Source organism: Sorex araneus, chromosome 9 (assembly GCF_027595985.1).
Source record: "Sorex araneus isolate mSorAra2 chromosome 9, mSorAra2.pri, whole genome shotgun sequence".
NCBI lineage: Eukaryota > Metazoa > Chordata > Mammalia > Eulipotyphla > Soricidae > Sorex > Sorex araneus.
Window position 1 is genome coordinate 25927237 of NC_073310.1, and position 18810 is coordinate 25946046.

Genomic DNA, 18810 nt, shown 5'->3' on the forward strand with positions numbered 1-18810 from the left:
CCAATACACTACGCATAAAAATCTCCTTGGATTTAGTCTTTAGGGAATACAAGTTAGAAAGGGAAGTGTGAGCAAAAATGTGAGTTCTGGGATAAGTCTCAAATCTCTCAAGTGAAAAAAAGTACAGGAATTTCCTACTGCTCAAATGGGAGGGAAAAGCATGAAAAACACTATAAGCAAACGTACAATAATATAAAAATTGCCACACGGGGAAAGTTTTATATGCTAATAGGTATATGAATATTTCTAGGAAAAAATATGCTACATTGTTAAAGATGTTTCTAACCCTCCCAGTTAAAAAAATGACTTCACAATCTTTATTCTATTATTTATACCAACTTCACAGTCTTCATTAAAATAACTTCACACTGTCCATGATATAACTTTATTATATTACATTAGATGGGTTTATATTACTGTTGTAGGAAGAGGATTTCCCTGTGAAGTGACTTGAAGTCAAAGCACTTCAGTATAGAAGGCTCTTAGTCCAGGACATGGGAATCATAAACTTCAAAATCATTTTCCATTTACTCAGATTCATATGCTGGTTTATAAAGACGGCCTTTCTTCTTCCTTCCTGATTACAAGCAGATAACAGTGTTACAGGAGCTGCCCAACTAATACAAATGGGGGACTTCAAACTCTTTTTCTGAGTCAGTGTTAGAAACACATCCCATTGCTGAAGCAACCTATATTAAGTGTATGTCTTTTTCTTCCTCTTTTTTTTTTGATTTGTTTGAAACTGGCAGGTAGGTAGATAGGGAAAAGAAAACCATGGCAATGTGTTCTTGGAAAGTAATAAAAACCAATAGTACCAAGGCTGCAAATAAACACCTTGTGAACACAGGAACTAAGGCCTGATAAGATCTTAGCCTGGAATTCATACCTAGGCAGGAAGCCCCAACGTGGGGAAGCGTGGGAGAAACCCTATAAAAGCGAACTTGAACAAAGGAAGCAAAAGCAAGCATGTGTGGTGCCCGAACCCATGTGCTGCTTGTGCCCCTGTGCCAAGCACTTGTGGTGCCCGCATCTTTCCTCTTGAGATGTATACTTTCATATTTGTTGCCGCAATACGACCTGGGGCTCCCTCTCCACTCTGGAGAAGCCCCCAGTCTCTCTTGAGCACATTTCTCTCTCTCCCTCTCTTCCTTTCTACCTCCTTCTGAAAGCTTCCAAATAAAATTTGTTTTTTTTTTTAACCTCATTGCTCATCTTCTCCTGAAAGTCTTTCCTGAGAGAAAGGCAAGAACAGAAAAGACCTGGGTCGGTCTAGGACTAACTTTCCTTTCCTCCAAAGAGCGAGGCTCTCAGTCCTAGATTTTCCCAGCTGTGTCCAGGAGGCAGAGGAGGACACAGAGAAAGAGGCTGTTTCCCTTTTTGAGGCTGTCACCTTCCTCCTCCCCATTTCACATAAGTCACCCGAGAATCCTACCAGCATCAGTTTCACAAATAGGAAATAATTTGCAGATTCCATGGACAGATCACACTTTCAAAGGTATACAAGGATTAATGGCACAAACCTGGCTGAAAGCGGAATAGAAGAATTATGCACATGCATCTGTGAAAGTAAGTGCCACTTGAATGGGTCAATTAAAGCTGCCAAATACCAACGGGTTTCCAAGCAAACTAAGTTCAACTATATGCATTTATAACCAGATCCCAGATATCTATTCATCTAGGGCTCTTGCCTGCTATTTCATTTTTCTTTAAATTGTAATTTTTTTTAATTGAATCACTGTGAGGTAGACCCTTGCAAAGCTGTTCATCATTAGGTTTCAGTCATACAGTGTTCCAACACCCATCTCTCCACCAGTGTACATTTCCTAGCACTAGTGGACTGGAGCAATAGCACAGCGGGTAGGGCATTTGCCTTGCACGCGGCCAACCTGGGTTTGATTCCTTGGTCCCTCTCGGAGAGCATGGCAAGCTACTGAGAGTATCTTGCCCACATGGCAGAGCCTAGCAAGCTACGTGTGGCGTATTCAATATGCCAATAACAGTAACAACAAGTCTCACAATGAGACATTACTGGTGCCTGCTCAAGCAAATCAATGAACAACGGGACAACAGTGTTACAGTGCTACAGTGTCCCCAGCTCAGCCTCTCTCTCTCTCTCCCCTCTCTATCTCCCTCTCTCTCTCCACTTCCCTCTTTCTTTCTCTCTCTCTCCTCGCTCTCTCTCTCTGTCTCTCTGTCTCTCTCCTCCTCCTCCTCCCTCCTTTCTTCCCTCCCTCCCTCCCTTCCTCCCCTCCCCTTTTGGGCATTTGTGGATTGCAATACAGATACTGAAAGGTTGTCACGTATATCCCTCTATCTTACCTACGCTCCACCATCCCACACACACTTGTGTTAAAGTCTAACCATTGTCCATCCTCCTAGCTAGCCCTTGTTGTCTCTGGCCTTAGATATGAGTCTTCAATTATATATTGTTATATACCACAAATGAATGCAGTTATTCTATATCTGTCCCTTTCCTTCTGACTCATATCACTCGGCGTGGTACTCTCCATACTCATTCACTTATAAGCAAATTTCATGACTTAATTTTTCCTAACTGCTGCATTGTATTCTGATATGTAGATGTACCATAGTTTATTTATTCATTCATCTGTTCTTAGGCACTCATTCATCTGTTCTTGTTTCCAGATTCTGGCTATTGTGAACAGTGCTGCAATGAACATGAAGTGCAAATGGTATTTCTGCTGTGTATTTTTGGCCCCCCAGAGTTATATTGCTGGGTCAAATGGGAATTCAATTTCTAGTTTTTGAGGAATGTCCTTAGTTTTTTTAAAAAAGTTGCCTGCTCTTTTTTACGAGTAAAGATAGGAAAATATATCTTCTGTATTCCAATTAAGAAACCTACCGCAGGGGCTGGAGCGATAGGACAACAGGTAGGGTGTTTGCATTGCACGCGGCTGACCCGGGTTCAATTCCCAGCATCCCATATGGTCCCCCTGAGCACTGCCAGGAGTAATTCCTAGGTGCATGAGCCAGGAGCACCCCTGTGTATTGCCGGGAGTGACCCAAAAAACAAACAAAAGAAAGAAACCTACTGCAATTTTCTTTCTTGTAACCTAACAATCAAATTAATATGAGAGATTAACAATCTCTCTCTAAATACAGTGTTGTAATTTTACCAGATTTAATTCCTTCAAATAGGCTCTTTCATTCATTTACCGTAGTCTGTACAAACAGAATGCCTAGTACGTATAACTCACTCAAAAAACATTTTTTAAAAAATGAGTTGAAGCCTCATAAATGGACCCAAAATTAAAATGTAATTTCACAAAGAAGATTAAAGTGTTCTAATTTACTCATTTTCACAGCAAATTCTGCTTTTGCATCAGCCTTCTATGAAGTGTCTCTGAAAATGCTTGGCAGAGCAGCTGGACCACATGTAGGTGCCAAAGCAAGCTGCCAGTAGTCTCTTCATAGTAACAGAAATCAAGACATTTCCCCAAAACACCATTTAAGGAACACTACATACACATAGCAGCAGAATTTGTGATACTTCCATTCTTGTTACTGAACACAAGAAAACAGGTCCATTTTGCAATGACAAAACAATAGCTCCAATAATCATGGTAATGGCGATTTTCAGACTCCAAATCAGTCTGAAAAGGATCAAATCAATAACACTGAAGCAGAAAGACAACAAAATAGATGTTGCTCTTCTTTTCACCACAACCAAAATGCAATAAAGCCACAGAGGCAATCTGGAAGTTAAAAAGAAAAAGGAAGCTTTTTTTTTTTTTTCCAAGAGACGTCATTTAAGTTAACAGATAAAACGGGAAAATGTATTTAAAAAGTTTTAAATCTTTACTAAAAGAATAATTAGGGGCTGGGGGAGGGCTGGCATGATGGTACAGTGGGTAGGTTGATCTAGTTCAATCCCCAGCATCATATGGTCCCCCAGCACTGCCAGCAGTAATTCCTGAATGCAGGTCCAGGAATAAGCCCTGAGCTTTGCCAGGTGTGACCTCCCCCCAGCACAAAAAAAAATTTGATGAGCTGTGAAGGTGGGTGGCCATATACTTATTACAGCTTCATTGGTGGAGCAGCTAAAACAAGAGTGACATCTGAAACTTCTTAATTCTATGGTGCCATGGTACTTCAACTAAAAAAATAATAATTCAGGGGACCTGGGAAGTGATGGATGGAAGTTGACATTCTGATGGTGCAGGAATGTTTCATGCATGAAACCCTGCCATTATCAATATTGCAAATCATGGTGCTGAAAATATATTTTTTAATGTAATTGGGAGATTTTTTTAAATTTTCTTCTTTCATATGTATTCATGTGTGCGTGTGTATGTGTGTGTCTGTGTGTGTCTGTGTGTGGGTGTGCGCATGTGTGTCTGAGAGCACATGCTTATACTCACACCACCAGAGATGGAAACCAGAAGTACAGTCATGGAAGGCACGTGCTCTTAACACGGAGCTACACTTCTACTCCAACACCCCTCTCTTTTTTTTTTTTCCCTAATGTTAAGTTCTAGTCTATTTTTTTTTCAATCCATTCACTTTAACTCAAATGCCTGAGTTGTTCGGTCATCCAGTGGCTCAGACCCGATTAGTCTATATACACATAAATTATATATATATGATATTATATATAATGGTATGGGGACACATCCTTTGGTGCCAGGGTCTACACTCCCAACCAGATGCTCCAGGGGATCAGGGAGTGCCGGGGGTCAAGTCCAGGGGCTCACACATTCCAGACAAGATCACTACCACTGAACCATACCCTGTCCCTATAAATGTTTTTTTTAATTATCTTTGGAAATATTGATATTTACAATACCATTAACTACACTTATGATGCACACATCTTTCCAACACCAAACCATCACCAGAGTGCCCACTTCCCTCCATCAGTGTCCCAAGTCCCCCCACATACACCACCACTCCCCACCCCCAGCCCCCCACACCTCACACACATAGACCAAGAAATCTCAATTCTGTAGTCAAATTCTCTAGTACCACTGACTTTGGCCATTTGTTGTTTCCTGACTTTGGCAATTTGTCCTTTGCTTACCATTCTTCTTTGTATCCCCCATGTGAGAGAGATTGTTTTAAAAGAATTATAGTGGAGGTGGTGACAACTACATTCACATAGATGAATAAAGCCAAACTGTCTCTGGGCAGATAAGGACACATTTCAATCCCTTTAGCTTCCTTCTCCAGAAAGTTTCCTCACAGCAGGCAGGGGACTGGCCTCTACTGCCTTCCTTAGAGTCCAGGAACCCACCTATGACTATTTTTAATTCTTTGTTCCCAAAGTCTGCTTAAAAAACAAAAAGTTCATTAAAACTCAGTGATCCCTAACTGTGTGGCTTTAGGTTCAGCCAGGTGACTAGCCTGGAACAGAATGCAGCAATCAGAAGGGAGATTAAGTCTCAGGGGTAAACAGAGAATTGACCTCAAGGCAAAAGATACAAAGAAGAGAACATATCCTTGACTCGTCCAGTCACTTTTTAGCGAGTCCAGTGAAAAGTGTGTATATATAAGAGTGTCAGATAACATTGGGTTGTCCTTGCTCCGCCCGCAGGGAGCTTAGGTTTATTGAATTACTTCCACAACAGTGCCCCTGAGGCTCACCCAATTCCATCAAGCACTAATAATCCTATATTGCTTTTTCTCTTTCCTTTATGTCATTTGCATGGTTTATTTAGCAATGTCCATTTTGTGTAGACAGAGGAAGACAGCTCATGCTATGCTTTGTAACATGGGAGTTAATTGACTCCACAGTAATATTTATTCCTGGGGATATCTCGCTATATATCCCAGACTACAATCCTCAGGCCAGGTTAGCCTTTCCTAACTCCAGCAGGGTCCTTATTCACTTACTTCTTTTGGGGTCAAGGAAGAAAGCCCTGATCTGACCATTTCATCCTTGACCAGTTTGGAGTCCAAGAGAGAAGCATTATAAACTTTCTCTGAGTATCAGCAACCGAGGGCACACAAGCCCTGCAAGGATATTAGTTACGCAGTTGTGTACCCAGACACACACCATTCAGCTCTTCCTATGCCAGACTCAGACATTTAATTCATCATATCGAACTCATAACATGCCTTAACAATCATTTACAAGTAGTTTGTTAGATCATCAGAATATCAAAAGGAACATGGAGGCAAAAATATTGTCAACATACATACAGCAAGGTTTATGCCTGCTGAGTCACATTGTGGAAAGCAACAGTAACGTTATGTATGCCCAAATATTTTCAGAAATGATGACTTACTTACTCTGCAGTTGAAAGTAACAAGACAGAGAAAATAGGTAGTAATGCAAGATAAAATGGGAACATAAGGCTCTCTCTATCTCAATATCTCTTTCACACACACACAGAGTCTCAGTAGGATTTTTTCTTTCATCAGGCCATATATTTCATCTATATATACATGGGTATGTTTATGTATTGCTTAATAAAAATAATGCACTGACATATATGATTCACTGCCATAGGTAGAATAAAAGCCATGTAGAATAAAAGCTCCTTGAGAAGAAAGTTTCTTTGTGTACTACTTAAATTCTTTCACGCAGAGTGTGAGCATAATTCTAAGAACTTATTTCAAATGAATAAAAATTAAGTGGAAAATCCTAAGGAACATACAAATAAAGCTTTTCCAAGTATGATATAACACTATTTCTGCAAACCAGAAGTCCCAGATAATATTCTCCACTAATTTAGCCATTTAAAAATGTATTAATTTATAATTATAACATTCCATAAATAATGCATAAATAAGTAGGTGTAGTCATAAAAAAGTTAATACTTTAGAAAATTTATGTAAAATCATAGCAAAACTAGATAAAATCCAAAGAGAAAAATTGGAATTATAATTCCAATAACTACAAATTTTTCTACTCACAAAATCTTTGCACTCAAAATAAAAACTGGTAATCAAGTTTCAAGTCCCCATAATGCAGCTTATTTTTAAAACGATAACACCACAGTGCATCTGACAACTCCCTTGCCAAGTAGCAGAACATGGTTCTCCTTAATCTATTTCATTGTACAAAGATTTTTGAGTAAGAACTAAAAAATTTCACTACTCTGCTTAATGCTCAATACATCTGATCCAGTCACTAAGCTGTTCTCAACTTCCACAGGAAACATTTCTACTACTTTTACAGCTATTTTAAAAAGTTGTGTTGCAGTAATTTTAAAGTCACAGCTCTTCCTAGAGAAGTAGCAAGAAATTTTAAGTAAAATCCTAGTTATGCTGTATTTCACCAACAAGTAAGAATTTAATCCACAGAGGCAGTATGAATAGAGTGTGGGGATAATATATATATATATATATATTCATTTAAACTTTGTAAGTCTCATCTCCAATTAAACTCCACTTAATAGGTTACCAAAAAACTACATTTTAAGCATTTTCTAGATACTCCTATGAGACTGCTTAGGCAACCATATCTGCATATTTATTTAGGCAATGCTCAAGGGCTACTGCTGGCTCTGCACTCAGGAATCACTCCTGGAGGTGTTCGGGGTATGCCAGGGATCAAACCTGGGTCAGCAGGGTGCAACGCAAATGCCCTGTGTCTCAGGTCCCGTAAAATTTGAATTATTTTTATTTATTTTAAAAATGAACAAAAGTACTTTTCAGTTATCATTATTTATTTCCTCCCTTGTACTGACTCATATCAATCAACAAAAAACCATTCCCAGGCGACGCTGTCCTTGCCTTCTTGCTCTTCATGGCACTGACATTATTTAGGGTGAGAACAGATGAACACAAGTGTATTTCTACACAACAATATTAACATACCTTGAAAATAATAAATTGCTCTGTAAGAATAGAATTAAGAAGGTATTTTTCCACTTTATGCTCAATGTAATCAATAAATACAGTCTTTCTTGTACAACATCCTCAGGCCCCTGCTGCCTATTTCTGATTCATTTTCTCCCTCACATCGTGATCTGACATCCATTTTAATCTAATTTCACCCATGTAAACATGCTGCACAAAGGCCCAGGATGGATGTATTCTTATTGACATCACTCTCTAGAAAAAGCTGCAGTGCGTTACTCTGAAAGCACAGTGAGATTAATTTGACACAGATTATCAGCATTACATCCCCAGTAATAATATACAATGAGAAGTTCTCAACAATAAGAGAATCAAGAACAATAATAAAAATAGGTGTTTTTTATCTTATTTTCTCTGCAATGAGACCTGTTATCCAAAGAATTAGTCAGAAATCTATTCTAGAGGCTCCAAATCCAATAAATTACCTCTACTTAAGAAACTTACTTGCTGACATCATGGAGAGGAAGGAAGCAATATTTATTGACAGTGACAGTGGTCAGCAAAAGACATCGGGTTTGGGTTTGAGCAGACACTGAACATCTGAATTTGCAAGTAAAAAGATCCAACTATGAGTATAAAACAATACTCCTCAATTCTTAGCTTCTAATCCTTTGCAGGAATGAGCAAATCTTCTACTCCACACACCTGTAACATTCCTTTCAAAATAATAGACATGGGTCCAGAGAGAGTACGGTGGGTAGGGTGCTTGCCTTGTGTGAGGCTGAACCTCCTTCAGTCTCCAGCACACCGTGTGGTCCCCTGAGCACTGCTACTATCATAGTGATCATAGTGATCGCTGAGCACAGAATTATGAGTAGACCCTGAGGACTGCAAAGTGTGACTGCCAAACCAAATTAAACAATACAAAAGAATAGATCATTTTCTTTCATGCAGTTAGACCTCTTCCCCAAAGTGTAATTTCTGCCACATTTTCTTCTATCCAGAGGTCCAGAGTCCTTCAATTTTTTTTTATAATGCTTGACTGATAACTGCCTCTTCTAAGTGGTAATGATAATAATAATAATTTTTAAAAGTTAATCTTTTCCTCTCCACACGTTCGGACAGGCCTCATGCATGAAGGTATCGGCAGAGGAACCAGGTGTTTGCAATCCCATCAACGGCCAACATCCAGAGAGAGACTTAAAAGCAAGCTCCCAGAAGCGATATCCTGTAGCCTACCTACTTCTCCCTCTGGGAGAAACTGGCAATCTTCTGAGAGTTTCCTGCCCACACAGGACAGCCTTGCAAGCTTCCCATGGTGTATTCATATGCAAAATCCAGTAACAAGCTGGATCTCCTTCCCCTGACCCTGAAGAGCTCCCAGTGCAACATTGTTAGGAGGGCCAAGTCGAGATAGACTTCTAAGATCTCAGGGAAAGGACGAAATGAGATGTTACTGAGCCCGCCCGAGAAATCGGTGATTAATGGGATATCATGATCATGATCGTGAATCTTTTCATAGATATCAAATATTTTACATACATTTTCATATTGAATCTTCATAACCATCCCACAAAGTAGCTGCTAATATTGAAACCTCATTTCATAGAAGATAAGAACAATATTTATTGAACTTTAACCACTGGTACAAGCTACACAATATGCAAGGGGCAGAGCTGACATCCAAACCAAGGTTTGTTGAGCTCCAGAGCTCCTTCCTGTAAAGTACAAATCACTCCAGAGCCAAGAGAAAATGTAGAAAGGCTATAAGAAACTTTGGTTTCTGATATTTCTTTAACAAATTAAGAGTCTGAATATCCAAAAGACTATGGCACAAGTTTGGTTGGTTGTTTTTTTGTTTTTTTTTTTGACTCCCAGAGATATCATAGCACTTTTAAAAATTTTATTGCATTGCATTTATTCATTGGCTTTCTGGATCACACCCAGGGGATACTCCTGGCTCTGCACTCAAGAATTACTCCTGGTGGTGTTCACGGGACCAGGGGACCATATGGGATGCTGGCGATCAAACTGGATCAGCCACAGTAAGGCAAACACCCTACCCACTGTACTATCACTTGGGCCCATCATCACTGTCACTGTCACTGTCATTCCATTGCTCCTCAATTTGTTCGAGGGGGCACCAGTAACATCTCTCATTGTGAAGCTTATTGTGACTGTTTTTGGCATATAGAATATGCCATGGGTAGCTTGCCAGGCTCTGCCGTGCGGGCACAATACTCTTGGTAGCTTGCCAGGCCGGGCTTTCCGAGAGGGGCTAAGGAATCGAACATGGGTCGGCTGCGTGAAAGGCGAATGGCCTACTGCTGTGCTAGTGCTCCAGTCCAGGGGGGCACATCAAATCATATCATTTAACCCACAAATGTTTTCTTTGGTTTCCCTGGCTAACTTCCCTTGTTCTCCACTTCACTATGATTCTGATGCTCTTCCTTATACTTTTTTGTCTGCTGTGGACTGAACATCAACTAGAACAGAGTGGCAGCATGGATTATAAAACCAAAGCCAACTGTAGTCTCTCCATAAGAGATTCAACTATATTCTGCTCATGAGAGATATAAAGTGAAAAATGAATAATGTACCATGAGTCAATGGAAAAATTTAAATGATAGGTGTAGGATAACATAGCCTCAGGTAGTTCAGGTTTATTTGGGTTGTTCACATCACTGTGCTCCCATTCCTCTGTGTTTATTTGTAACTTCTTTCTTTCTGTTCTGTTGACTTGTAAATATTGTTTTTCTCTTCTTCTTGAGTCCTTTGCATAGTTTATTCAGAGCCATGTCCTTTTGTATGGGCACAGGAAGACTGTAGCAAATGCTATGCTTTTATAACCTGGGAGTCATTTGACTCTACATGATATTTTCCTCCTGGGCATCTTGTTCTCTTCACCTAAGCCTCAGCTGCCCTTACTTTCTAGCAACTCCCAAAGCAGGGTCCCAATGAGGGACGGGACAGACCCAGGGCAAGTGGTGAGTTATGTGCTACCCTGGCATGAGATGGGCCTGGCCAAAGTGCCTAATGCTTAACTATAAGTTAAGAGCTTGGTCATGAACAAATGTTGTCATGATCCAAAAAGTAATAACTAGATTTGGACCCTGCTAGGGTTAGGAATGATTAATCTGGCCTGAGCCTGTGGCAAGATCCAGGAGAGCTGCCCTACAAGCCTCAAAGCATCTCTTACTGTGTCCATACAAAAATAACTAGTATTAAGATGTTGATGGAGTTTTTGGACTGAGGAAAAGAGAAAAACACTTTAAGAAGTATTTTGGCTACAGGGCTTTGGAATACCCCTAGATGGTATTTCCTTTGAACTCCATGGGCCCTCAGAAAGGGCTTTCTTATGTTGATTTTGCTACCAGACTGTGTGTATCCTAGAGGGCAAGGTGGAGAGAGACATGTAGCAGGAGAGACTAGTGAAGAGGAGAATCCAGATCATTATAATAGGAAGATAAAACAATTATTATTATATTATTATTATTATGAATACACCTAACAAATCAGTAGTAGCACTGTCTTAGCACTATCATAGCACTGTCCTTCTGTTGTTCATTGATTTGTTCGAGTGGGCAACAGTAACAACAAATCTCTCCATTGTGAGACTTGTTGTTACTGTTTGTGGCATATCAAACATGCCACAGGTAGCTTGCCATGTGGTAGTATCTACTGTGCAGGTGGGATACTCTCAGAGCTTTCCGGGATTTCTGAGAGGGACAGAGGAATCGAACCTGGGTCAGCCACGTGCAAGGCAAATGCCCTACCCACTATGCTATGGCTCCAGTCCAACAAATCAGTGCTAAAATATATTTTAAAAATTAAGAAATCTGAAGGGATACATTGTGACATTCAATAACACTAGGGACTATAACACACACTAATTGCAATGAACAGATTGTCTGGAGAAAATGAAATAGAATTAAAAAGAACAAACTGGAAGAATGGATTTAATAGATATTTAAATAGTAACTCACCTCAAAATAATACATTGTTTTCAAGAGCTAAGGGAATATTTTCAAGGGTATACACTATGTATAGACTCCAAACAAGTTTCTACAAATTTATGAAAACTTAAGCATTAGACCAAGTGTATTTTCAGATGACAACAGTATGAAACAAGAAAGTAACCCAAAGAAAGAAAGAAGGGGTAAGTGAGATCTTAAATATTAATGATCCTTAAGATTGCCTGCTCATCCTCTTCTCTTCACTAAAAACCCTTAGTGGTTTTTAACTGCAAATCTGAAAAATGGGCTTGGTCTACAGAAATACCTTGCCACTCCATCAAAAAGCTATTGCCAGTTAACACAATTGTTTTCATTAGCTGGCTGATACCAGTGTGCAGGTGTAAAAGGAATGAAAACCACTGGCATTCCAAGGCTTTTTAGCCTTTTCAAAACAATGCCCAAATTGATAAACATATCCCCCTATATATAAACATATCCCGAGCAGAGCCTCGACATTTAAGGACCTCCGGATCACAGCCACGGCCATGCTCAGGGGCATTCTCCACACGTTCGGATGAGCCTCACAAATGGGGGAGCTGGCGGAGGAACCCAGGTGTGCGGGACCTGGGGCCAAAATCTCCAAGTCTGCTCGGATCAGACTGGGCCTCTTCCACCCAGATCCCCCATTTTCCAGTAGCTAGGCAGTCAACCCAGAAACTGCTCCCCTTCCCCTTCCCCCGCCAGTGCCGTGTAATCCCATCAACAGCCAATATCCAGAGACTATAAAACCAAGCTGCCGGAAGACAGCATTGCAGCCACGCGACATCTAATAACCTAGTTCTCCCTCTTGGAGATCCTGACAAGCTACCAAGAGTCTTTTGCCCACTTGGGAGAGCCTGGCAAGCTCCCTGTGGCGTATGCATATCCCAAATACAATAACCGATATATATACATACCTCTTGGAGAGCCCGGCAAGCTACTGAGAGTATCCCGCCCGCACAGCAGAGCCTGGCAAGCTACCCGTGGTGTATTCGATATGCCAAAAACAGTAGCGATAGGTCTCATTCTCCTGACCCTGAAAGAGCCTCCAATCGTTGGGAAAGACGAGTAAGGAGAGGCTGCTAAAATCTCAGGCAGAGTGTAATAGAGACATTACTGGTGCCCTCTCAAGCAAATCGACAAACAACGGGATGACAGTGATACAATGACAGTGATTCCCTCTGTAGCCCTGTCCTCTTTATGAAACATGCCCGGGACTAGAGTTAGCAAAGCAGGGTCCGATTCCCAGCATCCTCTTTGGTCCCCTGAGCACCACCAGGAGTAATTCCTGAGTACAGAGCCAGGAGTAACCCTTTGTATCGCCGGGTGTGACCCAAAAAGCAAAACAAAACAACAACAACAAAAAAAGCCCCACACCATTCTTTTAGCTATTATCAGTATATCTGTGATATATAACCAAGCGCAAGCTTTAAGTTGCAGGTCTGGGTCAGAGCAATAGTTCAAAGAGCTGGGATTCAACATCTGCATGCAAGAGACCTTAGTGTGGTGGGTGGAAAGCAAAAGGGGGAAGGAAGATAAATTGGTGGAAGGAAATAGAGACTGATGAAGGGATTGATATCGAAACAATGTATGCCTGAAACCCAATCATGAATAACTTTGTAAATTTACAGTGACTAATAAATAATAAATAAATACATAAATTTCAGGTTCCAAAACCTCAATTTCCTGTTTGATGTCTCCTAGACCCTCTGTAGTCACTTGCGTCCAATAACTCAACACTCGTTCCTACATAAGATGCATGTCTTCTCCAATCCTTAGCACCAACTCTCCTTACTGGAGTTAGAAAGCTTAGTCTTCCCTTGATTGGTCCCATTTTCTCCTAGTCCAACTTTGAAACTAACATGTCTGGCTCAAGTGCATGTCTTCTCCAGGCTGATGATCACCTGAGCACTGAGCAAACTGCTCCTCACTGTCTTTAAAGAACCACTACAAGAGTCTTCTCAGTTCCCCTCACCCAGACTGTCCACGTCTGCTCTAAGCGCCTCCTTCCTGTCAGAGCAACTGTTTCACAGGAATCTGAATGCTTTACCTGCATCTCCTCCCAAACTACCTTAGAGTAAAATTCAGGCTACACATCGTGCACAAGTTCTCTAAAAGCTGACCAAACTACTTGCCTCTGTGTCGTTTCCACTTTATTTTCCCGGTCGTCCTTCTGGAATGATTATGGAATCATTCTGGAATGCCCTCATCATTCATTCTGCTATTCCCAGGGCACACTGGTACCTCTTTAAATGGAATATTCTTCTGTTTAAAATTAATTCCTCAAACTTGCTGTCTTTCAAATTCCTTTTATATAAGCCTTACCAACACTATCAACATATTGTTCCTAATCTACCAAAATTATCAGTTTTAGTTTAGACAATTTTTCTAGTCTCTGTGCTTAACAGTTTTATATATATCAGGCCTACCTAGTGAGAATGCTAATAATAATAATCTTTTCAAATGACTTTTCCCAAGGTTAAGTGTTCTTTATATCTTCCTTTACAGTGTAGGGGTGGGGCTGGAGCAATAGCACAGAGGGTAGGGCATTTCCCTTGCATGCGGAAAACCCGGGTTCGATTCTCAGCATCTCATATGGTCCCTTGAGCACCACCAGGGGTAATTCCTGAGTGCGCAGCCAGAGTAACCGCTATGCATTGCCGGTGTGACCCAAAACGCAAAAAATAAATAAATAAAATAAAGTGTATGAATAAATATTTATTATAGTTGCCTAAGAATCAGTATTATAAGATATTTACACACACACTAGAGGAAGATCATACCAAATCATCTATGCAACACATTTTCTTGATAAAATCTTATTTACTTCTACAATATATTATATTTATCTATTGATTTTTAAGGTAAAGCAGAGCATTTAAGTAATCCTAAATATTTGTATGATTTTGTGTCATTTGGCACTTTTCATGATGGATCCAGTCTACACAAATCTTAGCCCAATACAAATACTATTAATATGAAAGAGGTATTATGATCATGTAATATTAGAAAAAGTGGACAATTTTGCTACTTATGATGATAAATGAATGGGAGAGAACAAAAGAGGATTAAAATTTTGTGCAATTTGAGAACTTCAAGTGTGAAACTAAACCAGAAACACTACAGAAAGAGAATTAATCAAAACTAATGAACATTTAATGAAGTTTAATGAAGTATGTTCACTCTGCCTACACAGTTTATTTTGTCCAATAATTCTAACCATGCTTTAATGATACAATTTTTTAGCTTTCCTATTGATAAGTAATGAAAAAAACCCATAAAAACCTTCTAAAAAGGCCATATATATATATATATATATATATATATATATATATATATATATGTTCCACCTTGGTAAACAGACAAATGTTAGCAATCCATTTTATATCATGTAAATGGACCAAGCAAAATATTCTACAATTGAAAAAATATATTGGTTTCCTTGCATGCATCTGACCTCTGTTCAAGTCCTGGCATCTCAGTCCACCACGCACCCCCAGAACTGATTTCTGAGCACAGAGACAGGAGCATGCCCTCAGTACCATCAGGTATAAACCCAGACAAAAGAAAATTTAAAAAATTATATTAGGATCAGGACTGGGCCTCTTCTGCCCAGATTCCCCATTTTCCAGTAGCTAGGGGGTCACACGCAGAAACTGCCCCGACGCTGTGTAATCCCATCAATGGCCAATATCCAGAAACTATAAGGCCAAGCTCCCGGAAGCTTATAGACATCTTATATCCTAGTTCTCCCTCTCGGAGAACCCGGCAAGCTACCAAGAGTCTCCTGCCCACATAGGAGAGCCTCGCAAACTCCCCATGGCATATTCATATGCCAAAACCAGTAACAATGATGGGTCTCATTCCCCTGAGCCTGAAAGAACCTTGAATGTGGCACTCTTGGGAAGGACAAGTAAAGAGAGGCTTCTAAAATCTCAGGGCGAGGACAAATGGAGATGTTACTGAGACCGCTCGAGAAAATCGACGATCAACAGAATGATGATGATGATGAAGATGATAATATTAGGCTGAAGAGATAATTCATTAGGATGGAGTATATGCTTCGCATGTGGGAGGTCTGGGTTCAATCCTGGATCATTCGTGCACGATCCCCTAAATATCTTCAGGAATGAATTCCCAAAACTGAACCAGGAATAGTCCTAAACAGCATCAGATATGACTGAATACCAAATAAATAGGAATTGGAGAGATAGTACAGTAGATATGCACTTGTCTCGCATCAGCTGACTCAGTTTGATCTCTGGCATATGTTATGGTAGGCTGAACATGGCTGGGCATAATCTCTGAGCACAGAACTGAGAATAAGCCCTGAACATTGCCAGGGGTGTTTCAACCTCTGGCCCCAGTAAAAAAGCGAGTAAGGGGCCAGAGTTATAGTACAGTAGGGAAGGCATTTGCCTTGATATGCCATGGGTTTGATCCCTGGCATCCCATATGGTCCCCTGAACCCACCAGAAGTGATCCCTAAGGACAGAGCCAGGATTTAGCCCTTAGCACCACAGGATGAATAATGAAAACAAAAAATGAATAACTTACTAAAAATATTTATATAGAGGCAAGAAAATGCAAGAATCTAGAGCCAAGATTTAGGTACCAACCTCCGCTGCTCTTCACCATGTTCTCCTGAAGGGACAGTGAGGCATTCATCCATGTGTCCATGCAGCAACCTGAGAACGTCACCACCAATCAGATACCCTAAAAGGATTAAAAAGTATTCACATTTAGACTACTGAGGTCCAATGCTGATGGCTAGACAAAGCATCTGTTTCAAAATTTTATTTTCATAGTGAAATATAAGCCTAGCAAGTCTTAACTGCTTGGCCAAAATCACAGGCATGGTATCAGCAGTTGCCTCTGGTCCTAGATTCCCGATTCCAAAGTTAACGATATACCCAATAGACTAAATGCCGTCCCACCTCATAAATGACTCCATAAAGTACACAAACATAGAATTGCTCAGATTTGAACCTAGATAAATGGAAACAATTCGAACAGATATTTACTGGTGTGATCTGGCTTGAAGTCTGCTACCCGGGCAGATAAGATATCTTGACATTAGCTTATGGAACAAAAACCTTGAGGTCAAAACACTAGGGAAAAAATAACACATAAACCATAAACCACAATAATATACATATAAGGGAAGATAAATCTCTTTTTAAATTTTTTTATTGAATCACCTTGAGATATACAGTTACAAAGTCATTTATGATTGGGTTTCAGTCATAGGATGCCCCAATATCCACCCCTTTACCAGTGTAGATTGCCACCACCACTGTCCTAGTTTCCATTCCACCTGAACCTCCACCCCCCCACCCCCACCAGAAAACTTATACTAAATTTCATTTTTAAATAACTGAAATTCATCAATGTCTTTATTTTTAAAAATTTTTTATTAGTGAATCACCATGAGGACTTACAAACTTTCGTACTTATGTTTCAGTCATATAGTGGTTGAGTGCCCATGCCTCCACCAGTGCCCATTTTCCACCACCAATGATCTAGGTATCCCTCCCACCACCCCAACCTCATCTTCCCCTCACCCCATACCACCTCTGTGGGAGGGAATTCCCTTTTACTCTCTCTCTCCTTTTGGGTGCTGTGGCTTGCAGTAGAGGTATTAGGTGGCCATCATGGATATATTCCCATAAGTTGTATTGCTGGGTCAAATGGGAGCACAATTTCTAATTTTTTGAGAAGTGTCCATATTGTTTTCCAAAAGGGCTGCACCAGTTGGCATTCCCACCAGCAGTGCAGGAGGGTCTCTTTCTCCCCACATCCATGTCAACACCGGTTGCTTTTGTTCTTTTGGATGTGTGCCAGTCTCTGTAGTGTGAGGTGGTATCTCATAGTTGTTTTGATCTGCATCTCCCTGGTGATTAGTGATGAAGAACATTTTTTCATGTGCCTTTTGGCTACTCATATTTCTTTCTTGAGAAAGTTTCTGTTCATCTCTTTGCCCCATTTTCTTATGATGAGGTTAGGTGTTTTCTTCTTGTAGAGTTCTATGAGTGTCTCGTAAATCCTTGATATCAACTCCTTATCAGATGGATATTGGGTGAATATGCTTTGTCATTCTGTAGATTCTTTGTAATCTGGTCACTGTATCTTTGGCGGTGCAGAAAGCCATGTACCACAAACCCATGGGAAGCATTATCCTCAATGGGGAAAAACTAAGGGCCTTTCCTCTAAAATCAGGGACAAGACAAGGATGCCCATTCTCACCACTTCTGTTCAATATAGAACAGGAAGTACTTGCAATAGCAGTTAGGCAAGAAAAAGCTATTAAGGGCATCCAGATAGGAAAGGGAAAAAATCAAACTCTCACTATTCGCAGATGATATGATACCATATGTAGAAAATCTGAAAGCCTCTACCAAGAAACTCTTAGAAGCAATAGACTTGCACAGTAAAATCAGAGGCTATAAAATCAATACCCAAAAGCCCACGGCCTTCCTAAATGCAAATAATGAGACAGAGGAAAGGAACATGAAAAAAGCAATCCTGTTCAAAATCGTGCCACAAAACTTCAGAATCAGCTTAACTAAGGAAGTAAAGGACCTCTACAAAGAAAACTACATAGTGCTCCTCCACGAAATAAAAGAGGACATGAGGAAATAGAAACATATCCCCTGCTCATGCATAGGGAGAATCAATATTGTCAAAATGGCAATACTCCCCAAAGCATTGTACAGATTCAATGTGATCCTTATAAAGATACCCATAAAAATCTTCAAAGAAATAGATCAAGCAATCCTGAAATTCATATGGAACAATCACCCACAAATAGCTAAAGCAATTCTTGGGAAAAGGACAATGGGAGGCATCACCTTCTCCAACCTTAAAAAATCAGTAACAGCATGGTAATGGAATAAAGGCAGAGCCGCAGACCAATGGAACAGGGTGGAATATCCTTATACACAACCCCAAATGTATGATCATCTAATCTTTAATAAGAGAGCAAGAAATGTAAAGTGGAGTAAGAAAAGCCTCTTTAACAAATGGTGCTGGCAGATATTGACAAACA

General features: G+C 40.2%; 1 protein-coding gene across 1 annotated transcript in view; it reads right to left on the minus strand.

Moving 5' to 3' along the window:
* The window catches only part of RYR2 (ryanodine receptor 2), a 762156-nt gene that overhangs the window by 424683 nt on the left and 318663 nt on the right, over positions 1–18810 (minus strand). Inside the window, exon 9 of the mRNA XM_055147039.1 lies at positions 16382–16478. Coding sequence (XP_055003014.1) covers positions 16382–16478 — 97 coding nt within the window. The remainder of the gene's footprint in view (positions 1–16381; positions 16479–18810) is intronic.